The 23293-nt window shown below is 39.1% G+C and overlaps 1 protein-coding gene and 1 non-coding gene across 2 annotated transcripts; one reads left to right on the top strand and one right to left on the bottom strand.

The window, feature by feature from the left end:
- The first annotated feature begins 5101 nt into the window (after window positions 1–5101).
- On the top strand, window positions 5102–5229 carry LOC138884469 (U6atac minor spliceosomal RNA). Its single transcript, XR_011404661.1, has one exon. It is a non-coding gene; the product is annotated as a U6atac minor spliceosomal RNA (small nuclear RNA).
- A 649-nt stretch (window positions 5230–5878) lies between these two features.
- Window positions 5879–8433, bottom strand: LOC104231236 (large ribosomal subunit protein eL20-like). Its single transcript, XM_009784190.2, has 4 exons — window positions 8254–8433; window positions 8032–8147; window positions 7502–7565; window positions 5879–6451 (listed from the first exon to the last, which is right to left on the bottom strand). Exons 1-4 carry the CDS (start codon window positions 8266–8268, stop codon window positions 6110–6112), a joined length of 537 nt encoding a protein of 178 aa, XP_009782492.1. The 5' UTR covers window positions 8269–8433; the 3' UTR covers window positions 5879–6109.
- Window positions 8434–23293: the final 14860 nt, after the last annotated feature.

Raw genomic sequence — 23293 nt, 5'->3', positions numbered from 1 at the left:
GCGCCCGTGGTTGTTAATACATTCCGACTCCGTTGAGATTTGAATTTGGGTCACATAAATGCACACCCGAATTGAAGAATGTAATTTAATTAAAAATCGCGCCTAAAAAGTCTAACTCGTTATTATCTTTGAGGAAGGCCGTAAAAAATTGCTAAACGGCCCATCCCAAATTCTAAGTATTTTATTATGACCAATTATCGAGGGCCCCGCGATTTGCATTTTTATTTGGCGAGGCTCGTCTCATTTTTTTTTTTTTAAAGGATAAACCTACAGCGACTACATTTTCTATTATGTTTGTCTCTAAAATTAAAGAAAGAAAATACAGGATAATTAAATTACATGCTTGGCCAACTCCAGCCTCTTATTAATTATCAGATTAATTATTTATGAGGCAGAAATTGTTTCATGCCTTATTCCATGAGCGAACATGCTTTTAATTTAATAAAGAAAATTGCATACAAGATTAATAAAATGCTAAACTCACGCTAAACATTCTTCAAGTTGAATTTAAATTAACTTATTTAAACTAGATTAATGGAATTAACTACTAGAGGATGCTACTAATGAGATTCGAACATTGTCCTATAAACTGCCTAATGGAATCTGATTTTGACAGAGTTAACTCACATGATTAAAAGCTATATTGCGTTTGGCCAGGTTAAAAGCAATCTGCCCTATATGTACAAAACATGACTAGAGATGAAGTCTAATTATCAATATACTAACTACTTGTACATTCCACAAATTACATAACTATATCATGTATACAACTAAACAAACTATATGTCACAGTATTAAACAAACTAAGTTTCAATTAAGTACAAACCACCTAATGCATTTTCTATTGAGCTACAAACTAAAGAATTACACAAATCTAACAACATTTTATAAAACTGCAAGTACAAACGGCAAATGATTAAACTCCTTCGCATCTTTCATTTCATGCTCAACTTTACTGTTACATCAGTGTGAAATGCTAGTGTGTACCTGGATGTTAGACACAAGAGGAGAAGGGAGTGATTAGTGCAGCAGTAGTGATAAGAAACAAACAGCAACAACAGCAATTTCAAGCAGTGAAATAAACAGAATGACACCCAGTGAAAGAATTCAGCTACAACCGATGGAAACAGTGCTCAAAATCCAAGCCAAAACAAACTTCGGAAAACTCAGTTGAGGCCCAAGCAGAAAAGGTTTTGGGCACTCGAAGAAAGGGCCCCAAGTTCCGACTAGCACAAACAGTTAATGCTGATTTCAAAACAAAGAAAGGTGAAGAAAAGCAGAATTTTCAGCTTCTTCTTTGTTCTCAAGTTTCTTTTGGTTCCAAAAAAAACCTTCTCTTTCTGTTTTTAAAACTCCTGATCTCTCAAAATGTTATATCAAACTCTCTACTGTTTTTTCCTACAGTTCCCCTTTGATGTTCTGCCCTCTTCCCCTTTTATTTTCTGATTCTTAAAACTCTTTCTTGTCTGAATGTTATCAAAACTCTCTGCCCAAAACCCCCTCTATTTTTTTTGATTCTTTATGTTGCTGAAATTAAAGGGAGATAGATTTTTAGAGAGGTTTTTGATGGCTGAAACTCCCAGTTTTTCAAGGGTGTCCTCCTCTCTTTAAACTTTTCAGGTCTGCCCAGGGCTTAAAATAAGCCTTAAAGGCTGTCATCTCCACTTATGATTGTCTAGGCATGGGGTTTCTTCTACTTTAAACTGCTGAAATTCAGAAAGGCAGTGGATACCCTGTTGTACAGCAGGTTCCACTACCATTCTGATGTGCATCTTCAGCCTTTTATTATTAAACTCACCTTACACCTGACTTCTCATCTGTAAAGATGTCAGCCAGGGTGTATTTGCACTATAGACTACTCTAATGGTTCAACCCATACTCAAACTGGCAGTCCACTTAACTTAAGCTCTGAAATTTTCATTAAAATTGCAGCTATAACCAATCCATAAGTGGTTCTTGATTCAAACTGAACAAACTACAAGTAGCTATACTCAATTCGTAATTGGATTCAAACAAAGCTTCGGCAGAAATCAAACAAACGTGCGTCAAATTATTAACATTCAAAGCTGAAACTAACTGACGACATATATCGAATCGACTATGTGAATTACAATACGCACAATCAATAGCAGATAACCAAACTTGAACAGGCACAGATATGATTTTATGTTGATAGGCACGGGGATTTGTGGAAACTTAACTGATCGACGGGACTTATTCGACTCGATTACACAAACTGTAATTATACGTGATAAACACACAGAAACAAATTCGATCAAATAAAGATCCGGGTGAGATGGACAGAATAGTCGACACAATTGGAAACAAGTCAAACTGACATTCCAACATACGAACAAACATTAACAAAACAAACAACATGGAACTAACATAGAAAAGAAAAAGAAATACCTTAAAGAATTGAAAATCAGATGACCATGTCTTGGATTTTGAATCGAACCTCTTTTGGGGTTGAACGGACTTTAATCGAAGTGGATTAAGGTCTATTAGACCCCAGCCTTCTCGTTTAATCGGACAAAACCCTCAGATTCCGGATTTCTAGGGTTCTTGGACCTGATTTGGGACTTGGGGTTTTCTGGTTAGATTCGGACAAAACCAAGCTTGGTTTGGTCACAAGGGAGGTCAGGGGGATACCTGGTATGGATTTGGGGGGGTTTGACATAGGTTGGGGTCCGGCTCGAATCTTCAAACGAAGATTCGAGACGGTGGGGGAAGGTTCGAGACCTATGGTTGGTAGATCCGTGTTCAGGGGGTCGAGGTGTACTAGAGGTGTTAGTCTGGTGGTCACCGGCGTTGTTGCCGTCGGGTTTACGGTGAGGGAAAAAGGGGGCGGCGCTAGGGTTCTAAGGGGTTTGGGTTCAGTGAGGGAGACGAAGATAGGGAGGGGGGGTCTGTCTTAGGGCGTGGGGTGAGAGGGGAAGACTTATATACGGGATGGGTGGTTCGATCTTGGCTGTTGGATCATTGATGATCAACGGTCTTGATCTTTCCACTTAAGGGAACGACGTCGTTTGGTCTCAGAGGAGACTGGGTCGGTTTTTGACGGGAATGGGTCAGGCTAATGAGGTGTGTTGGAGACCGTAGGATTGAACAAGATGGACGACCCCGATTGAATATCCTTATACGGCGTCGTTTGGTTTAAAATGGGAGTTGAACTGGACCGTTAGATATGTTTGATCAACGGTCCAGATCTGATAGTCCTTAAACGACGTCGTTTGGTGTGGCCATAGAGATCAGGGAACCGGACTGGGTCATGAAATGATTTGGGCCTGATTTTTGGTCTCAAATTTGAGCCCAAAATCCGGATTTCTTCAATTTAAACTCTTTTCTTTTCCTTCTTTTAATTTCTAATTTAAACAAAATTCCTAACTAAATTGTAAAATCAAAATAAAACTATACAAATATTAATTAATACTTAAACAACAATTATCACACACATTAAACATTTAATTAAAATAACATCACTCAATGACAACAAATAGAATAAAAGATGCATATTTTTGTGATTTTTCCTTTTAAAACCAAATTATGGTTTGATTAATTCCTAATAGTAGAACGATACCCTAAACTTACACGCGACATATATTTTTTGTATTTTTATTTGACAAAACTAAACAATCACAGACAAAACTACAAATAACTACCAAAAAGCCACGTAAATTCCAAAAATTTGTACAACAAAACCATTTGTTTTATTTTTCGATTTCTTTTTGGAGCAGTTGTCGCGTAAACAAAAATCACGTGCTCACATATATAGTCGAGTTTTTTTTCTCGGTTTGACTCGGATTATCGGTTTAGTGCGGTTTGTCGGTTTCTTTTGTACACCCCTAGTAGTGGTCTATCGGAAACAGCCTCTCTATCTTCACAAGGTAGAGGTAAGGTCTGCGTACACACTATCCTCCCCGCACTCCGCCTGTGGGAGACTCCACCTGTGTGTGGGATTATACTGGGCTCGTTATTATTGCTCCCATAATTTGTAGTCTCACAAAGGTTAATATGCTCATAATGAAGTCCTAGCCATATCCTTATGTGTATATTCTACATTTTTTTCAACCAGAGCACATGAAAGTATATTGTGGATAAGTAACAAGGAGACTCGCACTTAAAACTTTTATTCTTTTTGATATCATGTTGAATTGGATGAACCACCACATGTAATTTTTCCTATCACAGGTTAATCTTGCGAGTTTGCTATAAGCTTGTTTTGTTGGTGGATGAATAGTGATCACGATAACGATGATTGTTTCGTTCCTTACTTGGTATTTGATTCTTCTTTTGTAGAAGGAAACAAAAAAGTAAATTTGGTGGTAATAAAAGTTTAGAAAGGAAGAGCTTATTCTAGTATCACTTCAGAGTTTTGGTGCTCAAGTATCAAAGATAGAAGTCTAACTAAGAAAGCAAATATGGCTCTACTAGAACTATGAGTTAGTCTATGTACGTATGGTGGGAGGAGGGATACATTCAAACCCCAATGAAGTACAAACTCTGCTATTTAAGTAGAAGGGCGAGCCTATGCTTTCTGATCATCATCGTCAATCCAGAATTTAAACTTTTATGTGTTTGATCTTTAAAGTTTTTAGCATTAAACCTATTTGAAATGTTATGCGGTAATATGTATTATTTGTTGTAATTTTAGTGAATTTTACACATAAGTTTATGCTCCGCGTCAAAAGTTAAAGGTTCGATTATACCCATAGCTTTAATGCTACATTCGCCCCTGATTGTCGTTGCAATGTTTGATTAGCGGTATTCATTAGTCATTACCTTCATTTCTTCATGTATATTGTATTTTCCTCCATTTAAATGCACTGACTTCATGTTTTTGTGATTTTACAGTTGTTAACAGGCTTATAAATGATCCATATATTGTCATATTGTAGTCTGTACTCCGTAGAGAAGCCTAAAACTGGGAAATATAAAGTAGTAGCTTGTTTCTAATAGTATTTGATAGCCCTCCAAATTTTTTATTCTTTATTACCCAAAAGAATCTGAAAAAAGTAGGAAGTGAAAGGCAGACCTTGCGAGCTATCCCACATCGGTGGTTTAGATTTGAACTATGGGTTTACATATGTCCCTCGAAACTGTGTTCGCGGAAAGGAGAGACGGTTGGCATTTCCCCTGACAGGGACGGCAACGGTCTTCGGACTTTACCTGTTATCGAACACATCCGGTTAAGGCTTCCCACTTCCCTGGATCTTACTTTTGCTCTTCCCTTCGATTAACCATGTCCAAACTCCTTTAGCTTTCTCTTTGCTGTTACTTTTTACAGAAAAGGGCCCGATATGCCACTAAGCTATGCGAAATTGTACACATTTGCCCGTCGTTAAAAAGTGGACTCAGTCATGCCCTTGTCGTGCATAAGTTGAGTCACATATGCTTTACTGGCATATCTTTTTATTTCAATTTTCCACGTTTTACTATTTGTTCCCCCTTCAATCATCTTATTACCTTCAGCTTTCTCAGTCAAATCGACAAATTTGTTACACAGTTTGATCAAAACCATATTGATGAAAATAATTCTCAGTTCTGATAAATGTGACTCTCATGATCATCAAATTTCAGAGGAAGTTAAAATGTGTAGAAACATTACCGAAAAGGCTTAATTTTATTAACTCTCTTCATTGAGTTTAACGGAAAAATGTCTTAGGTAAACAACTAAATATTCAAGGTGAATAATATTAAAGTTGCCATAATATAATAGCTACGGTATCACCAACGCGACAAAAAAAAACAAATTTATGAAAATATGTAAAATAATTTTCGACAGACAAAAATAGTTGTGAATATTTTTGGGAGGGTGATGGAACCAAGATGGCTCAAGTGTCATGGCTCCTGTGCTGCAGCAACATAAAACTAAGAATTGTGCAACATAAAAGACATTGGGATGTATAGCTAGGATTCCAACTGTCCAAGCAAACAAAATACCAAACTCGAAACAGAATATAGAAGTCTGATATCTAATAGTCATTTGATCACAACAAAAGTGTTTTCTCCTCCCCTGTCCAAGTGAATGTGGAATCCACTAGTCCAGAGCACCAAAATTGCAGTAATTTGAAATTGCCACTCAATCGAAGTAATGAACAAAGATGTTTTACATAAACAAGTTAGGCCTGGTAGCCTTGTAGGTCGTCTTGAGTTTCCTTGAAGGTGGCCTGACTTTCTTGAACACCAATGGGAACTTGATTTTGGAATCATGGAACTGCTTCGTGCTCTCCCGCTTGCAAAGCTTAGCTGGAATAGTGGCAGTCTTGATGATCTGGATGCAGTGATGGCGGACCCTGTGGCGAGAAGCCATCTCAGTGTACATCTGTTCAACGCCACCATTCAATGTGGTGTCACGGTACTCCTTGTACATGTTGTGATATCCAGTTCTGCTTTGGTAACGCAGCCAAATACCATAGTTCTTGATTTTTGTTGGGTTCTTCTCAAAAATCTACATCAAAAAAACAGAAATCTCAATAACAAGGTTCAACACCAATGTCAACGGATAAAACAAAACCAGAAAAGCACACAACCACACAGCAAAAAAAATGTAGAATGAACATATATGAAAAAAAAGAAAATAGACGATTCTTAGCAGCCACTACAAGTTCATAAAGATTATTGCTACGTCTGAATTGGGAAGTAAACCATCTTTTTTCAGGAGAGACTAAAGGAATGGATCTTGTGGCAATACCATGAAAACTAAACCATTTTGTTCTCTAGAAAACACTGTGAGAAGTAGCTTATCAATAATAAAAGAACTACCATGAGAAGTAAACCATTTTGAATATCGCTCCAAATTACAGACAGAATTAGGGAAAGAAATTTGTATCTCCAGGAATAGGTGCTACTAATAAGCAAATCCAGTGGCTCTTTAAAAAGTTTGCAAAATATTCTTTTTCTTTGCATTTTGCAATTTTACCATATTTACCTCTTTTGATTTACACCTTCTCCTATTATTTTTTATGATGATTTTGCCTCTTGACCTATTACTTCTTTTTAAAACTACAAAGCTCATATTGAAATGGTAAATAGAAATGAGATGATTTAGTGCATACATGGAAGTTGAAGATGATAACTAGATATCTTTTTCGAAAAACTGAGAAACACCCTGTCAAATTACAGATAGCCTAGAACATAACACCATTGGACCACATGCTAAGACTACCATTAACAAGACCATACAAACTTTAATAGACAGACAAATGGGCAATTTTACCTAGGCAATCCCCACAAACCAGATTACTTAGAACCTACTATTCATGCTTCACGACGGATTAACAAAAACTTTTACTTTGGACAACCAGCACAAAAAAATAACCATAAACTCTTATATCAAGTAACGGTACAAACTAACCAAAAACTCCAAGAGTAATAACTTGGGACTGGAAAATCAAATAAGCAACAGCATCGAAATTTGCTATCATTACATCCCAATGATACATTCTATCACAAACACCTCTAAAACCCCGTAAATTTTAAGAAATGCATATGATCATACCTCATTAATAGCTAGCATCTGACCGTTGCTCTTCTTCACCTTCTTTAGCTTCCTCAAGTAATACCTTTTTTAGCCAAATCAAAAACAACAATCATTCCTTACACACATACACACTCCGTATCTTCCATTTTATATGACATTATTACTAGTTATAACTTACGAACTATAACTCCCTCTTTCCCAATTTATGTGGCATACTTTTATTTATAGTCTATCCCAAAGAGAATAACATACTTGTTTCAAAACAACTTAAACTTAAACTTCCTATTTTATTCTTAATGAGATAATTTATAACAACAGAATGTCTGTCTTTTTTCCGGCAACAAGTTTCAAAAGTATTTACTTCTTTCTGTCCAGTCAAACATTGCCTTATAAATTTGGACGAAAGGGAGTACTTTTTTTGGCGACGGGACGATCTTATCATACATTTTTAAAAAAAAGTATAATTACATAAAGTTGTGCCTGATAGACCTTTTATACAGTTTCAAAATACACACACACATTAATAAGGGAGAGAGAGAAGTGAATACCAGAACTTGGACTTGGCACGGACCTCATTGGTAGCCCAGAGCTTCATACGGTAAATTTTTGGGTGCTCATCGTTTTCTGTAGGCAGAGCTCTACCTACAACCTGGTACTGATGGAACTACAAAACAACAATAATAACAACAAATCCGATTTATTTACTATTACAACAAATTCATGAGATTCAATAGAAAAAGAAACACAATTAGTGAATCTGTGATACTAACTTTGTAGGTCACCATTTCTGGGTCTCTGTCTCTCCCGCTGCTTTGTGTCTGAAATATTTGGGAGGCGTCGTCAGTCGGGAAAAGAGAAGTGAAGAAAAACTCGGGGGTTTTTATGTTTAAGGGCTTCCTATGAAACCCTAGTCCTAGGGTTGCAGAATGGGCTGTCTACACTAGACAGACACATATTCTTTTTATTGGGCTTTAAAATAGGGGATCTTACGGCCCAAAAGAATAGTTTTCATCGTATTGACACAAAAGGGGCTTTTTGGGGCTGGTCTTGAATTTTTATCCCCAAAATTGATAACATTGCAAGAATAGCCCTATATGTACAGAAACTAGTCTAACAAAATAAAACTAAAAAGGAATTTTTACATTCCTATGCCATATAGGAAACTATATTACCCTCAATGTTTAAGGTTTGATATAATTACATTTAGTATACCTAATTACCAATTCTATACCATTATGTGTTTTAACGGTACATTAATTGTACCGTATATGACTCCTAAATTAATGACACCGTATATTCCTCCAAATCTCCCCCCCCCCATGTTTCTCTCTCCCAAACTCACACCCTCACCCACGTATCACCTCACACCCACATTTCAAACCATTATTCCCTCTGCTAAAACTAGAGAAATATATGTGACCCCCTACCATTAACGTCCAAATTCAAGTTTTTTCTTCTACAACCAATCAAAATTGAAGTCAAATCTTCAAAGTTCATACACACATTTACCTTCAGCTTCAAATTTTCTCAATGAAGAAGAACAAATCTTCAAAGCACAGGCCTAAAAAAGCTCTAGAAGCTGATATACCTTCTTTCGATTTGGGTGTATTATCACCACATTCACCTAAAAAGCAAGGGAAATCTACACATGCAATTGTAGATATGAAGCATAGTCTTTCTCCGCGTCAAATCAGGGCTGAGCTAGAACTAAACAAAAATATGATTTTGATGCTGGAGAATCTTCGAGGCCAATCAAACAAGCGGAAATGAAACAAAAAGAGATAGTGTTCGATGATGATTTTGTAGAAGATGTGCCCATCAGTAAACCTGGAAAGAAAGCGAAGGTGGCTCCCAGTTCAAAAACTCCCAAAAAAAAAGAAAAATTCAAAAAAAGCCCCTAGTGTTAAATCTCCTAAAAATGTTCGAAAATAGTCATTGGTGAAGGTAAGAATTTAGTAATTTCTTCACTAGTTATTTCGCTTGTTTTAGTTGTTAAAAATCTACATAATATGTGTTGTTTTTGCTTTGTAGATTTTTTGTAAAAATGTTGTATATAAATTGCAAATGTATCTATGTTTTTTAAGCACTGAATTAATGTGAGATTATTTGTCTTAATTTTGAAGATTAATTATAGATTTGTTGATCTGTTTAAAATTGTTGATATTTTGTATATTTGTTGACGTTATTTTGTAGATAAAATGCAAATGTATCTATGTTTTTAATCATTGTATTAATGTTAGATTATATTTTTTGAATTTTGCAGAATGGACATTTTTTTGCATTCCATAATGTTGATTATGGGGTGCTTAGATTTCAGACATTATGTGATCCTAGCATTCCTAGCCAAATTAAAGCGCTTTTGTCTCCAAATGGTTTGAAGCTATTCAAGAAGACGTGTTTTGGTTATTTACTGTCATTTCCCAATTTATGCATGCAAAATTAAGCTATTCATCTTCTTATGAAGTATGAATTGAATTCATCTAATGCTTCCTATTTTTCAGCTGAGTTAAAAGGTGAGGGGTTAAATTTTGGATTGAGAGAGTTTGCAGTAATAACTGGTCTTAGATGTCATACCGAGATGACAGACTTTGGTTACACTCCTAATTATGTCAGTAAGATAATGAGCAGTTACTTTCCAAACAAGGTAAAATTGGAGAAGACATACCTAAAACAGATAGTAACCAACAAAAGTTGGGTAAATAATGAGGATGCAGTAAAGTTATGTATTAAATATCTCATAGAATTCTTTATTTGTCCTTTAGAGAGAGATCATATTGGGTTGGTAGATCATTTTTGGTTTTATTTGGTGGAATTCGATCAGTACGAGATATTTCCATGGGGTATTCAGTCTTATAGACAGTTGATTGAATTAGTTAGTCACAGGCTAAATCCTTTCGTTCATTCTTATCTCATTTGAGGATTCCCACTAGCCATGCAAGTATGGTTGTATGAGTGTTGCTCCTCCGTCAACATTTATATCTATAAGAATTTCTAATTCAATCCCTTGCATACTTAACTGGTCAGCTAGTAAGGGTCAGATTTGGTTAGCTGCAATTGAAGACAGAATGATCAAGCCTGAATGGATGAAGGTAAATGGTTTTTATTTATAATTATACAATTTACCTACAAATAACTACAATTTGTATACATATTCTGCCTTAATCAAGCTAATTTTTTTTCATCATTCAGCTCACCAACATAAATGAATCACCTGAAGAGCTTTCAGTGATGTCTTTGCCTGATAAAGTTGAGTACATAATTGAAGATGTTGAACATATTTCTGAGGATCCCAAAGTTGATGCTCCTCCATTGGAACCCAAAGAATCAATTGGAAAAGAGGAAAATGAGTCTATTCTTCGTAAAATAAGAAAGTTAAAAAGAGGTCTTGAGAAGGTAACATGTATTCCTAAATAGCATTGTGATGTATATATAATAGTGATCTGTTTTTTAATGTATGTTAAGACATATTTCTGAAGTTAACTATGTATTTATTTTAATTATGTAGGTCGATAAAAAGCTTAAAGATTTTAGGAAAGATGTATTTGAAGAACTAAGTAGCCTTCGAGACTTAATAAAGGAGTCAGTCAAGACTGTTTTGCAGGTGATAAACAGTCCAAATCATCAAGTTGATGCAAAGGTAACATTTGAATTTTAATCATATTAACAAAACTATTTATGTAACCTCTAAAATATATATCCTAAGATCCTAACTAATATAAAACGTTCAGTTTGCTGGAAGTTCAACCAAAAATACTGACCAACCAAAAGACAAGAACAATCAGCAATTTTAGTTCAATAGTGGTGAACCAGTGCAGGTCAGCCCCAGCAAAACATGTATCTACAATATATCTCCAGTTTATCTACAATTATGTACAGAATATCTACAAGTTATCTACAACATAACTACATATTTATACACAATATATACAAATAAATCCAGCATATTGGCACAACTCTACAGATTTATGTAGATCTTATAACACACCTACATATCTTCTTAAACTGTCAAGCCATACTATCCAGTATGATTTAACATTTTTAATGAAAAAAACAGAACATGTTGAAGGTGCACTTGGTGAAGAAAATCATCCAGCACGTGTTGATTTATATACATATTTTGAAGGGGCAGTTGATGAAGAGAATGCAGGTATGAAATTGTATTCAGAGATATTTTCTTTATATTTTAATATTTTTACCATTCTATTAAGTTAGATATACATGGTGTTACAGAGAGGGAAGATATGCATGCACAATCTCCAATTCACGGAGTGACAGTTCAAAAAGAACAGTAGAATCAGGAAGATGACAATGTAGGCGAAGAGGCAGAGTATGTGAATGTAGGTAATTTAGAAGACTCCGGAGGTGAGAAGAAGGAGGTTACGCTTGATAATTTCGAGCTGCCTGATAACTTCTCCCAGTTGGTTAAGTTCGACAAGCTTATACAAGATGAAACAACACCCGTGCATCAAGGTAGAACAAGGCAGTCGGGAAAGCATGTCCGATCACCATTTCTCCCTTATACAGTTCTGGTGGCAGCACCTCGGTTGGACCTTAAATTTTTCACCTCAAGCACCCATTTACTAGTGTTATTGGTCAAAATGTAGACCCTAAGTTGTTGGATCAATTCCACAAGTGGTTATACCACGGTCTGCAACAATTTTATTTTAATTTCTATTTGTTTATATAGGAGGAAGGCTCCGTGTTCTATAAAGGACAACCAAATTAAGTCATGGTTGGATCTTGGAGTGGAAAAGGTTGACAAGAAGGAGTGGTTCTTTTCTCTGGCACACCCAGGACAAGTCCTCAATGACTCGGTAAGATTCAATGTATTTGATTTGTAGATAATTTGTACTTTGATTGTAGATACTTTGTATTCTGATTGTAGATGAATTATAGTTATTTTGTAGTTTTGTTTAAATTATTTGAAGATAACTTGTAATATAAATGCAATCTGTTTTTGTTGTAGCACATTAATGTTATAATGTATTACTTGAGGAAAAGAGGCAAGTATGGCCCCCACAACAAGACCAGGTTTACTACAACAGATTGTTTGTTCAAGACTAGGATTGATCAAATCTATGAAAAGTTCCAAAATTCTCCTCAAGAAAAGAAGTCTTATGTTGTCAAACCCAATATATATTGGGGTATAGACTACTCGCAAATGTTGTATGGGATGAAGTTGATTATGTCATCATGCCCGTCAACATTGTAGAAAATTCCACTGGGTGTTGATTATTTTTGACATTGCATAAAGGAAACTTTATGCGTATGATTCCATGGTCTCTTCACGCAATCACCCTATTGTTGAATCTTGTGTCGACAAGTTTTTTGTTATTATCCCTTTGTATTTGTCATGCATCGGTTTTTATGGGAAGCGTAAAGACATCAACTTCAAGAATACAAAGGCATACATTGAGAAAGTTGTTACCAACCCTCTTAACATTCAATGGATCGTCGGAGAGATACCACAGCAAAAAGAAGGATCACTGTAACAAAAATCTTCTTTCTTTCTATACATTTAACCCTTTTTTCTGATGGTTTGGTAAATATTGACATTTTTTTATATTTTGTAGTGATTGTGGTGTATTTGTTGCTGCCTTTGCAGAGTATGTTAGTCTCGGAGAGTTATCAATTCCGGCAGAAGACCTTTCTGATATTGACCAACACCGTAGACGCTATGGAACTCTACTTTGAGACTATGCTAGAAAGAAGCAGGAGCATGGGGCAATTAGTGATAGTGAAGTGACAGGCAAATTGGCAAGGAGAAAGGGTGCACCAGCTTTGAATGAGAAAATACGAGTCCAGAGGAAGAAGAAGTAGTTGTAATGTTTTGTATGAAACATGTAGTACAATTGTTTAGTTGATGCTAATTTAGAAGAAAGATGGTAGACAAGTTTTTGAACAATTTTTGTTGTTTTAATTGTAGCAGACTTGCGCTACAATTATAGTAGCCTTAGTTTTTTTTTCTTATCTAGTATAGTAGTTCAAATGGAAACATTCTGTTAGTTTTATATTTATTAATTGTAGATATTCTATCTATTAGTTGTAGATACTCTGCAAAGTTGTAGATACTCTGTAAATATCTAGTTGTAGATACTCTGCAAAGTTGTATCTATATATTGTAGATACTCTCATTCCGATCCGAAACAACACACATATTTGGTCTTTTACCATATGCGTGTTTGAATTGCTCAAAAAACCACTTCCATGATGCGTCATTCTCTGAATCAACAACAACATATGCCAATGGTAATATGGTACCTACATTATATGACAAAAAGCAATTAATTGGCTGCAGGAAAAATGCAGAAGAAGACATATATATACAAACTACAACTTTTCTATAATAAATCTGCAAGTACTACAAAAAACATATAAGCTACAATATTTCTACAATAAAACTTCAATACCTGTTGCATCCATTGTACCTGTTAGCATTATTCCCCTGTATGCTGGCTTTATGTCACGACCCTAACCCGGACCCGGTCGTGATGTCGCCTCTCGTGAAGACAAGACCAGCCGTCACTTCCCATTTTCCAATTATTAACAGTTAAGCATTTAAGAAATGGTCTAAACATGATAAAATAAATCCGAAAATAACAACGATAACATAAATACGCGGAAGAACACCCATACACAGCCCTAACCGGGGTGTCACTAGTCATGAGCATCTATAAGTCATAATACAATTTCGGTAAATCCATAACTAGTACAACTGTCTGAAAGGAAATAGGAGCGATAAAGGAGTAGAGACACGGGGCGCAGACGTCAATAGCTACCTAGTAATCTCTGAAAGCCCGCCTAAAGCTGAAGGAATCAGCACTCGGGAGCAGAACCAGCCACGCCTGAATCTGCGCACAGGGTGCAAGGAGTAAGTGAGTACTCCAACTCAGTGAGTAACAAATGTAAATAACGATTGAAAGTAAGAAAACACGTAAGGCACAAGGCATTCTATAATGAAACAGTAAAACCATTTAAAACCAGTAAAACAGTGGAAAGTCAAGTAAAATCCTCTTTCAACACATAAACAAGAAATTGACAGGTAATTAAGGTAAAGTAAACAAATAGAAGTTCACCCCTCGGGCAACATCTCAGAATAATAACAGCCCCTCGGACTCAATCTCACATCACAATGGGTACCCGCACTTACTGGGGTGTGCAGACTCCTAGAGGGGCCTCTTACGGCCCAAGCGCAATAACAAGCCATCTCGTGGCATAAAACTAGGCCCTCGGCCCCATATCAATCAAGCCACCTCGTGGCATGCATATCTCAGGCCCTCGGCCTCAAATCAGTATCAGTGTTTCCTCACATCATAAGCCCTCAGCCTTACTCAGTCAAAAATCCTCACAAGCCCCTCGGGCAATAGTAAAACAATGTCTCTCAGCCCAAACATCATTTGAAATGTCATTTAAGTATGAAAACTGAGTAAACATGGCTGAGCAGTAAAATAGTGGAAAATAACATGACTGAGTTCACGTATAAAGGTAAAATAGTGAGGAAATATCAATAAAAATTCCCGAAGGTTTCAAATAGTTGGCACTAGGCCCAAATATGGCATTCAGCCCAAATAATGATGATAGCAAATAGTTTTTAATCAAACACGCAGTAAAATCATCAATCGGGACGTACCAAGTCACAATCCCCAATAGTGCACGATCCCACGCTCGTTATCAAGCGTGTGCCTCACCTCAGTATAGCACTACGATGTGCAATCCAGGATTTCAAACCCTCAGAACATCATTTACAATCATTACTCACCTCGAACCAGCTAAATCTCTAGCTCGCGACGCCTTTGCCCCTCGAATCGGCCTCCACTCGCGTCGTATCTATCCAAAATCAGAACGAGTACGTCAAAATATGCTAAGGGAATGAAGCCCAAGCGAAAACAATCAATAAAGGGCACAAATCCCGAAATTACCAAAACCCGCCCCCCGGGACCACGTCTCTAAATTCAGAAATTTTTACACCAATAGATTCCTTATCTTCCCAAGAGTTCATACATACCAAGAACATCAAAATTCATCCACAATTGGCCCTTCAAATCCCAAATATTTGGTCTCCAATTTCAAGCCCTAGTTCTTCAATTTTAGGCTTAGATTCCATGATTTTCTAGGTGAAATTCACATAATAATCGAGTTTTTAGTCTAAGAATCTTACCTCAAAGTGATTCCCCTCTTCAATCTCTTTCAAAAATCTCCAAAAACGACCAACTATGGAGGAAATGAGCCCCAAAATCGCGGACAAGACGAGTTAAAAACATTTTGCCCAGGCCTTAATTTCCTTCTTCGCGAACGCGGTCAATGCCTCGCGTTCGTGAAGCACAAAATAATGTTGACCATAATCCTCTTACGCGAATGCGATATAACCTACGTGAACGCGATGTTTTTCCCAGATGAACCTTCACGAACGCGATGGGTTATTTTCCACTTAAGCTTGACCTTTCAATTCCTTTTATGCGAACGTGACTACACGCCCGCGAACGCGATGCACAACCTCGCAGCCCTTCGCGAACGCGTCACCTGCTTTGCGAACGCAAAGGCTAAACTTCCACCTCCCTCAGCAGACTCTTTGCGAATGCGAGGGTCCTCTCGCGAATGCGAAGACCAAAATGTCTGCAACTACTGGAACTCAAAATCTACAAATTTTCACACTTTAAAATGATCCGGTTGACCACCCGAAACTCACCCGAGGCCCCCCGATACCTCAACCAAAGGCACCAATATATCCTAAAACCTTATTCAAACTTGTTTCAATCATCAAAACACCTCGAACAACATCAAATCACCCAAAACACATCGGATTCAAGCCTAAGTTTCTAAAATCTTCCAAATTACGCTTTTGATAAAAAACCCAACCAAACCATGCCCGAATGACCTGAAATTTTTGCACACACATCCCAAATGACACAACGGAACTACTGCAACTCTCGGAATTCCATTCTGACCCCTATATCAAAATCTCGCCTACTATCACGACCCGGAATTCCCACCCTCGGGAGTCGTGATGGCGCCTACTAATGTGAGTTAGGCAAGCCAACCCTTAACTATCTACTACTTTTTTCATATTACTTCTTTTAAAACAAACATAGGGCGACAATATAAATAAAGCGGAAGTTAGGAAATGGGCGGAAGTCAACATTTATAAAGCTTAGAGCTACGTCTATTACCACTTTTAAACTTCAATACCCTAAAATCTGGTGTCACAGTACCACAAACTGTCTAAGAATCACTACATACAAAGTCTGAAGAAAAGACATAGTACTATTCCTGAGCAAGAGATAAAGGAAACGAGAAATTGAGATAGAGGGAGACGCCATGACCCGCAAATGTCTGCAGGTCTACCTTGGGTCTCCAAATGGACTGAAGGAAGCCCTCCAACTACTGTCCGAAAGCTGATCCGGGATCTGCACACAGTGCAGAGTGTAGTATCAGCACAATCGACCCCATGTGCTGGTAAGTGCCTGGCCTAACCCCATCGAAGTAGTGACGAGGCTAGGACTAGACTCTAGATAAACCTGTGCAGTTATATAATATATGGCGGAAACGTAAACAGATAATAAACAATTAAAGCTGGGGAAGGGGAACATGCTTCGGGGGTAGCTGACAAAGCAAAATAACAAGAGATAACAAGGAATCTAGCAATATAACTTCTAACACAGATAAAGAAAAGTGAAGACAACTTTCACTTTCAGTTTCCATCTTGTTGCAGACGTGCAACCCGATCCCATTTCTCATATCTTGTGGTAGGCGTACCACCCGCTCCCATTTTATAATATCTTGTGTTAGGTGTACCACCCACTCCCATTTCATAATATCTTGTGGTAGGCGTACCACTCGCTCCCATTTCATAATTCTTGTGGTAGGCGTACCACCTGCTCCCATTTCATAATATCTTGTGGTAGGCGTACCACCCGCTCCCATTTCATAATATCTCGTGGTAGGCGTACCACCCGCCCCCATTTCATAATATCTCGTGGTAGGCGTACCACCCGCCCCCATTTTATAATATCTTGCAATTTCAAGCAATCTCGGCAAGGGAAAATAATCAATATAATGACTTCCCGGCAAGAGAACACAACAATGTAAAAAATTTCTCGGCAAGGGAACAACAATATTGAAATAGTCATCCCGACAAAGGAGAATCAGCTATAACGAATATCAACTTAGCTTGTACTCAGTTCAATTATTGAAAATGCTCAATCATAGAAGATCATTAAGTAAAGCTCCCAAGTGTCATTTAAGAATACAACAACTTTCAATTTAAGACTCACGGTCATGTTTGACACCAACGTATAGATACTCGTCACCATGTCTATACGTCGTACTCAGCAAGAAGCAAGTAGTAAATATGACTCAACTCCTAATCCCTCAAGCTAGGGTTAGACCAAACACTTACCTCGATGTCTTGAACACCACTCAAGTCTCAATTATAACTTTACCCCTCGATTCAACCACCAATCCGCTCGAATTTAGTCACAAGTAACTTAATTACATCAATAAGTACTAAATGAGTCAACCCCAATGCATGAAAATGATTTTTCTAAAGTTTTACCCAAAAGTCAAAAATTACCCCCGGGCCCACGTGGTCGAAACCCGAGGTTCGGACCAAAACTCGATTACCTATTCCCCCACGAATCCAAATATATAATTTGTTTTGAAATCAGATCTCAAATTGAGGTCCAAATCCCCAATTTTAGAAAAACCTAGGTTCTACCCAAAACACCCAATTTTCCCCATGAAAATCTTTGATTTGAAGTTGAAATCATGTTAAAAGATGTTAAGGAGTGAAGAAAATGAGTTAGAAATCACTTACCAACGTTTTGGAGAAGAAAGGTTGTTTGAAAAATAGTCTCTTATGTTTTTGGGGTTTTGAAAAGTGAAAAATAACTGAAATTACCGTTTGTTTATACCCCTCTCAGACCCCCTATGTGGACCGCATCAAATGGACCGCGACCGCACAAGCCTCCCTGAAGACCTGCAGTTCAGCACCCTGTGCGGACCGCACAAAGGCGATTGCAGCCGCACAGCCTCCACCGCGCTCCGCACAAAGGCGACCGCGACCGCGCTAGCCCCTCCGTGGTCACACGCGATTTCTCGCGGACCGCACTAAAGGGTTCAGAGACCTGTAACTTCCTGAACCTGCAACATCTGACTTTCTAAGCCTAAGGCATCCCGGAACCTACTCGAAACTCACCCGAGACCTCGACACTCCAACCCAAGTATAGATACAAACTCAAAACATCCTACGAACATATTCGTGTAATCAAATTACCAAAATAACATCACGAGCATCGAATTAAACCTCGAAATCAATGAAATTTCTCAAAACTCTTTTAAACATCAAATTTCTCAATTAAGGTTCGGATCGCGTCAAATGACGTCCGTTTTTAGCCAAATTTCACAGGAATGACTCAAATCATATATAAGACCTGTACCGGACGCCGGAACCAAAATACGGACCCGATACCATCACCTTTTATTCAGTTTTCATTTCAAATTTCCTTAAAAATATTTCTGAAAACAATTTCACTTTAAAATTTATTTCTCGGGCTCGAGACCTTGGAATTCGATTTCGGGCATACGCCCAAGTCCCATATTTTCCTACGGACCCTCCGGGACCATCAAATCACGGGTCCAAGTCCGTTTACCCAAAACATTGACCGAAGTCAAATTAGCTCATTTTATAACCAAATTTTATTATTTTTCATAGAACTTCATATTTAATCTTTCTGGCTACGTGCCCGGACTATGCACGCAACTCGAGGTGGTTCTAAATGAGGTTTTCAAGGCCTCGGAGACACATAAATCAACTAAAAGCAAGTGATGGCCCATTGGGTCGTCACATTCTCCACCTCTAAAATAATTATTCTTCCTCGAACGGACAAAAGAAGGAAGTACCTGAGTCGGGGAAAAGATGAGGATAACGGCTACGCATATTGGACTCGGACTCCCAGGTCGATGCCTCAGGAGGCTGACCTCTCCACTGAACACGAACAGAAGGAAAATTCTTCGATCTCAATTGACGGACCTGCCGGTCTAGAATAGCCACCGGCTCCTCCTCATAAAACAAGTCCTTGTCCAACTGGACAGTGCTGTAATCTAACACGTGGGATGGATCGCCGTGATACTTCCGAAGCATGGACACATAAAATACTGGATGTACGACTGATAAGCTAGGCGACAATGCAAGTCTATAAGCCACCTCTCCCACTTGATCAAGAATCTCAAATGGACTAATGAACCTAGGGATAAGCTTGCCCTTCTTCCCGAATCTCATCACGCCCTTCATAGACGACACTCGGAGAAATATCCGCTTACCAACCATAAAAGCCACATCTTGAACCTTGTGGTCTGCATAACTCTTTTGCCTGGACTGAGCCGTACGAAGCCTATCATGAATGATCCTGACCTTGTCCAAGGCCTCCTGAACCAGATCTGTACCTAAAAATCGAGCCTCTCCCGGCTCAAACCATCCAACCGGAGATCGACATCGCCTACCATACAAAGCCTCATAAGGAGCCATCTGGATACTCGTCTGGTAGCTATTATTGTAGGCAAACTCTGCTAAAGGCAAAAACTGATCCCACGAGCCTCCAAAGTCAATGACACAGGCTCGAGGCATATCTTCCAAAATCTAAATAGTCCGTTCGGACTGCCTGCCCATCTGAGGATGAAATGCTGTAATCAACTCAATCTAAGTGCCCAACTCTCGCTAAACTGCTCTACAGAAACGTGAGGTAAACTGCGTACCTCGGTCCAAAATGATAGATACAGGTACGCCATAAAGACAAAAAATCTCTTGGATATAGATCTCAGCTAACCTCTCAGATGAATAGGAGACTGCCACAAGAATGAAATGCGCTGACTTGGTCAGCCTATCAACAATGACCCAAACTACGTCGAACTTCTTCCGAGTTAGCGGAAGTCCAGTAATGAAGTCCATAGTGATCCGCTCCCACTTCCACTCGGGAAGCTCAATCCTCTGAAACAATCCACCAGGCCTCTGATGCTCATACTTAACCTGCTGACAATCAAACATCGAGCCACATAAGCAACAATATCCTTCTTCATTCTATGCCACCAATAATGCTGCCGCAAATCCTGATACATCTTTGCGGCACCTGGATGAATAGAGTACCGGGAACTATGGGCCTCCTCTAAAATCAACTCTCAAAGCCCATCCACATTAGGCACACAAACTTGCCCCTGCAATCTCAAAACTCCATCATCACCTAAGGTAACCTGCTTAGCACCCCACGCTGCACCGTGTCTCTAAGGACACACAAATGGGGATCATCAAACTACCGATCACGAATACACTCCAATAATGAAGAACGAGCGACCGTGCAAGCTAATACTCGGCTAGGCTCAGAGATATCCAATATCACAAATCAATTGGCCAAAGCCTGAACATCCAATGCAAGCGGCCTCTCACCGACCGGAATATAAGCAAGACTGCCTATACTGGCTGACTTTCTACTCAAAGCATCATCCACCACATTGGCCTTTCCCGGGTGATATAAAATAGTAATATCATAATCCTTCAACAACTCCAACCACCTCCTCTACCTAAAATTCAACTCTTATTGCTTGAACAAATACTGAAGACTCTTGTGATCAGTGAACACCTCACATGCCACGCCATACAGATAATGCCTCCAAATCTTCAATGCGTGAACAATGACTGCCAACTCTAAATCATGGACCGGATAGTTCTTCTCATGAATCTTCAACTACCTCAAAGCATAGACAATGACCTTGCCATCCTACATTAACACTGCACCAAGCCCAATACGGGAAGCATCGCAATAAACTGTATAAGGCCCTGAACCTGTGGGAAAAACCAACACCGGTGCGGTAGTCAGAGTTGTCTTGAGCTTTTGAAAGCTCGCCTCACACTCGTTCGACCATCTGAACTGGGCACCCTTCTGGGTCAACCTGGTCATCGGGGCTGCAATAGATGAGAACCCCTCCACGAACCGACGATAGTAGCCTGCCAATCCCAAGAAACTCCGAATCTCTGTAGCTGATGCTGGTCTAGGCTAGTTCTTGACTGCCTCAATCTTCTTCGGATCAACCTGAATACCCTTTGCTGATACAACATGACCCAAGAATGCAATTGAACTCAACCAGAACTCACACTTCGAGAACTTAGCATATAACTGACTATCCTTCAGAGTCTGAAGAACCACTTTGAGATGTTGCTTGTGCTCCTCCTGGCTGCGGGAATATATCAAGATATCATCAATGAAGACTATCACGAACGAGTCCAAATAAGGCCTGAACACTCGGTTCATCAAATCCATAAAAGTTGCTGGGGCATTTGTCAACCCAAATGACATGACCAAGAACTCATAATGCCCGTACCGAGTGCGAAAAGCTGTCTTAGGGACATCGGATGCCCTAATCCTCAACTGATTGTAGCCAAATCTCAAGTCGATCTTTGCAAATACCTTGGCACCCTGAAGCTGATCGAACAAATCGTCAATCCTCAGTAGTGGATACTTATTTTTTATTGTGACCTTGTTTAACTGCCGGTAATTAATGCACATTCTCATCGAACCATCCTTTTTCTTAACAAACAACACCGGCGTACCCCAAGGCGAAATGCTGGGTCTAATGAAACCCTTCTCAAGCAAGTCTTTCAACTACTCCTTCAACTCTTTCGACTCTGGCGGGGCCATACAATACGGCGGAATAGAAATGGGCTGAGTGCCCGGAGCCAAATTAATGCAGAAGTCAATATCCCTGTCGGGGGGCATCCCTGGCAGGTCTGAAGGGAAAACCTCAGGAAACTCATGAACCATGGGCACAGAATCAATAGAAGGAACCTCAGTACTAGAATCACGAACGTAAGCTAAATAGGCCAAGCACCCCTTCTCGACCATACACCGAGCCTTCACATAAGAAATAATGCTATGGGTAGAATGACCAGGAGTTCCTCTCCACTCTAAATGAGGCATACCCGGTAAAACTAAGGTCACAGTCTTGGCATGACAGTCCAAGATAACATGGTAAGGTGATAACCAGTTCATCCCTAATATAACATCAAAGTCGACCATGTCTAGAAGCAACAAATCCACACGAGTCTCAAGACCCCCAATCACAACTACACAAGAGCAATGGACTCGATCTACCACAATAAAATCACCCACCGGTGTAGACACATAAACAGGAATACTCAACGAATCACTAGGCATGACTAGATACGGTGCAAAATAAGATAACACATACGAGTATGTAGACCCTAGATCAAATAACACTGAATCATCTCTATCACAACCTAGAACCGTACCTATAATAACTGCATCTAAAGCCTCAGCCTCAGACCTGGCTGGGAGAGCATAACATCGGGGCTAGGCCCCACCACCTTGAACTACCTCTCTAGGACGACCTGCAGCTGGTTGGCCTCCACCTCTGGCGGCCTTAGATTTACCTCTAGGACATTTACCTCCACCTCTAGCACCTCTACCCCCACCTCTAGCTGGCTGGGTGGTCTGTGGAACATCTAGTGTCTGAACCATAGCACGAGGACCCTGATACGGAGAATTGCTCGAAGCTCGAGGGCAGTACCTAGTAATGTGCCTCGGGTTACCACAAGTAAAACAAGCTCTTGACTGCTGGGGCTGACGACCCTGAAAACTCTGAAGCGGTGGTGCACTGATAGGTGCGGTGGTGCACCGAAGGACTGCTAGTCAGAATACTACATCGGAGGACCACGGCTACCGGAAGCACCGTGAGAAACCTGAAGAGCTGACTGAAAGGGCCTAGGAGGATGGCATCTACCATATGAATCTCTACCTCCAGATG

The sequence above is a fragment of the Nicotiana sylvestris genome, chromosome 12 (assembly GCF_000393655.2).
Source record: "Nicotiana sylvestris chromosome 12, ASM39365v2, whole genome shotgun sequence".
NCBI lineage: Eukaryota > Viridiplantae > Streptophyta > Magnoliopsida > Solanales > Solanaceae > Nicotiana > Nicotiana sylvestris.
The sequence above is the reverse complement of the archived record's forward strand: the minus strand, read 5'-3'. Positions and strand labels throughout refer to the sequence as shown.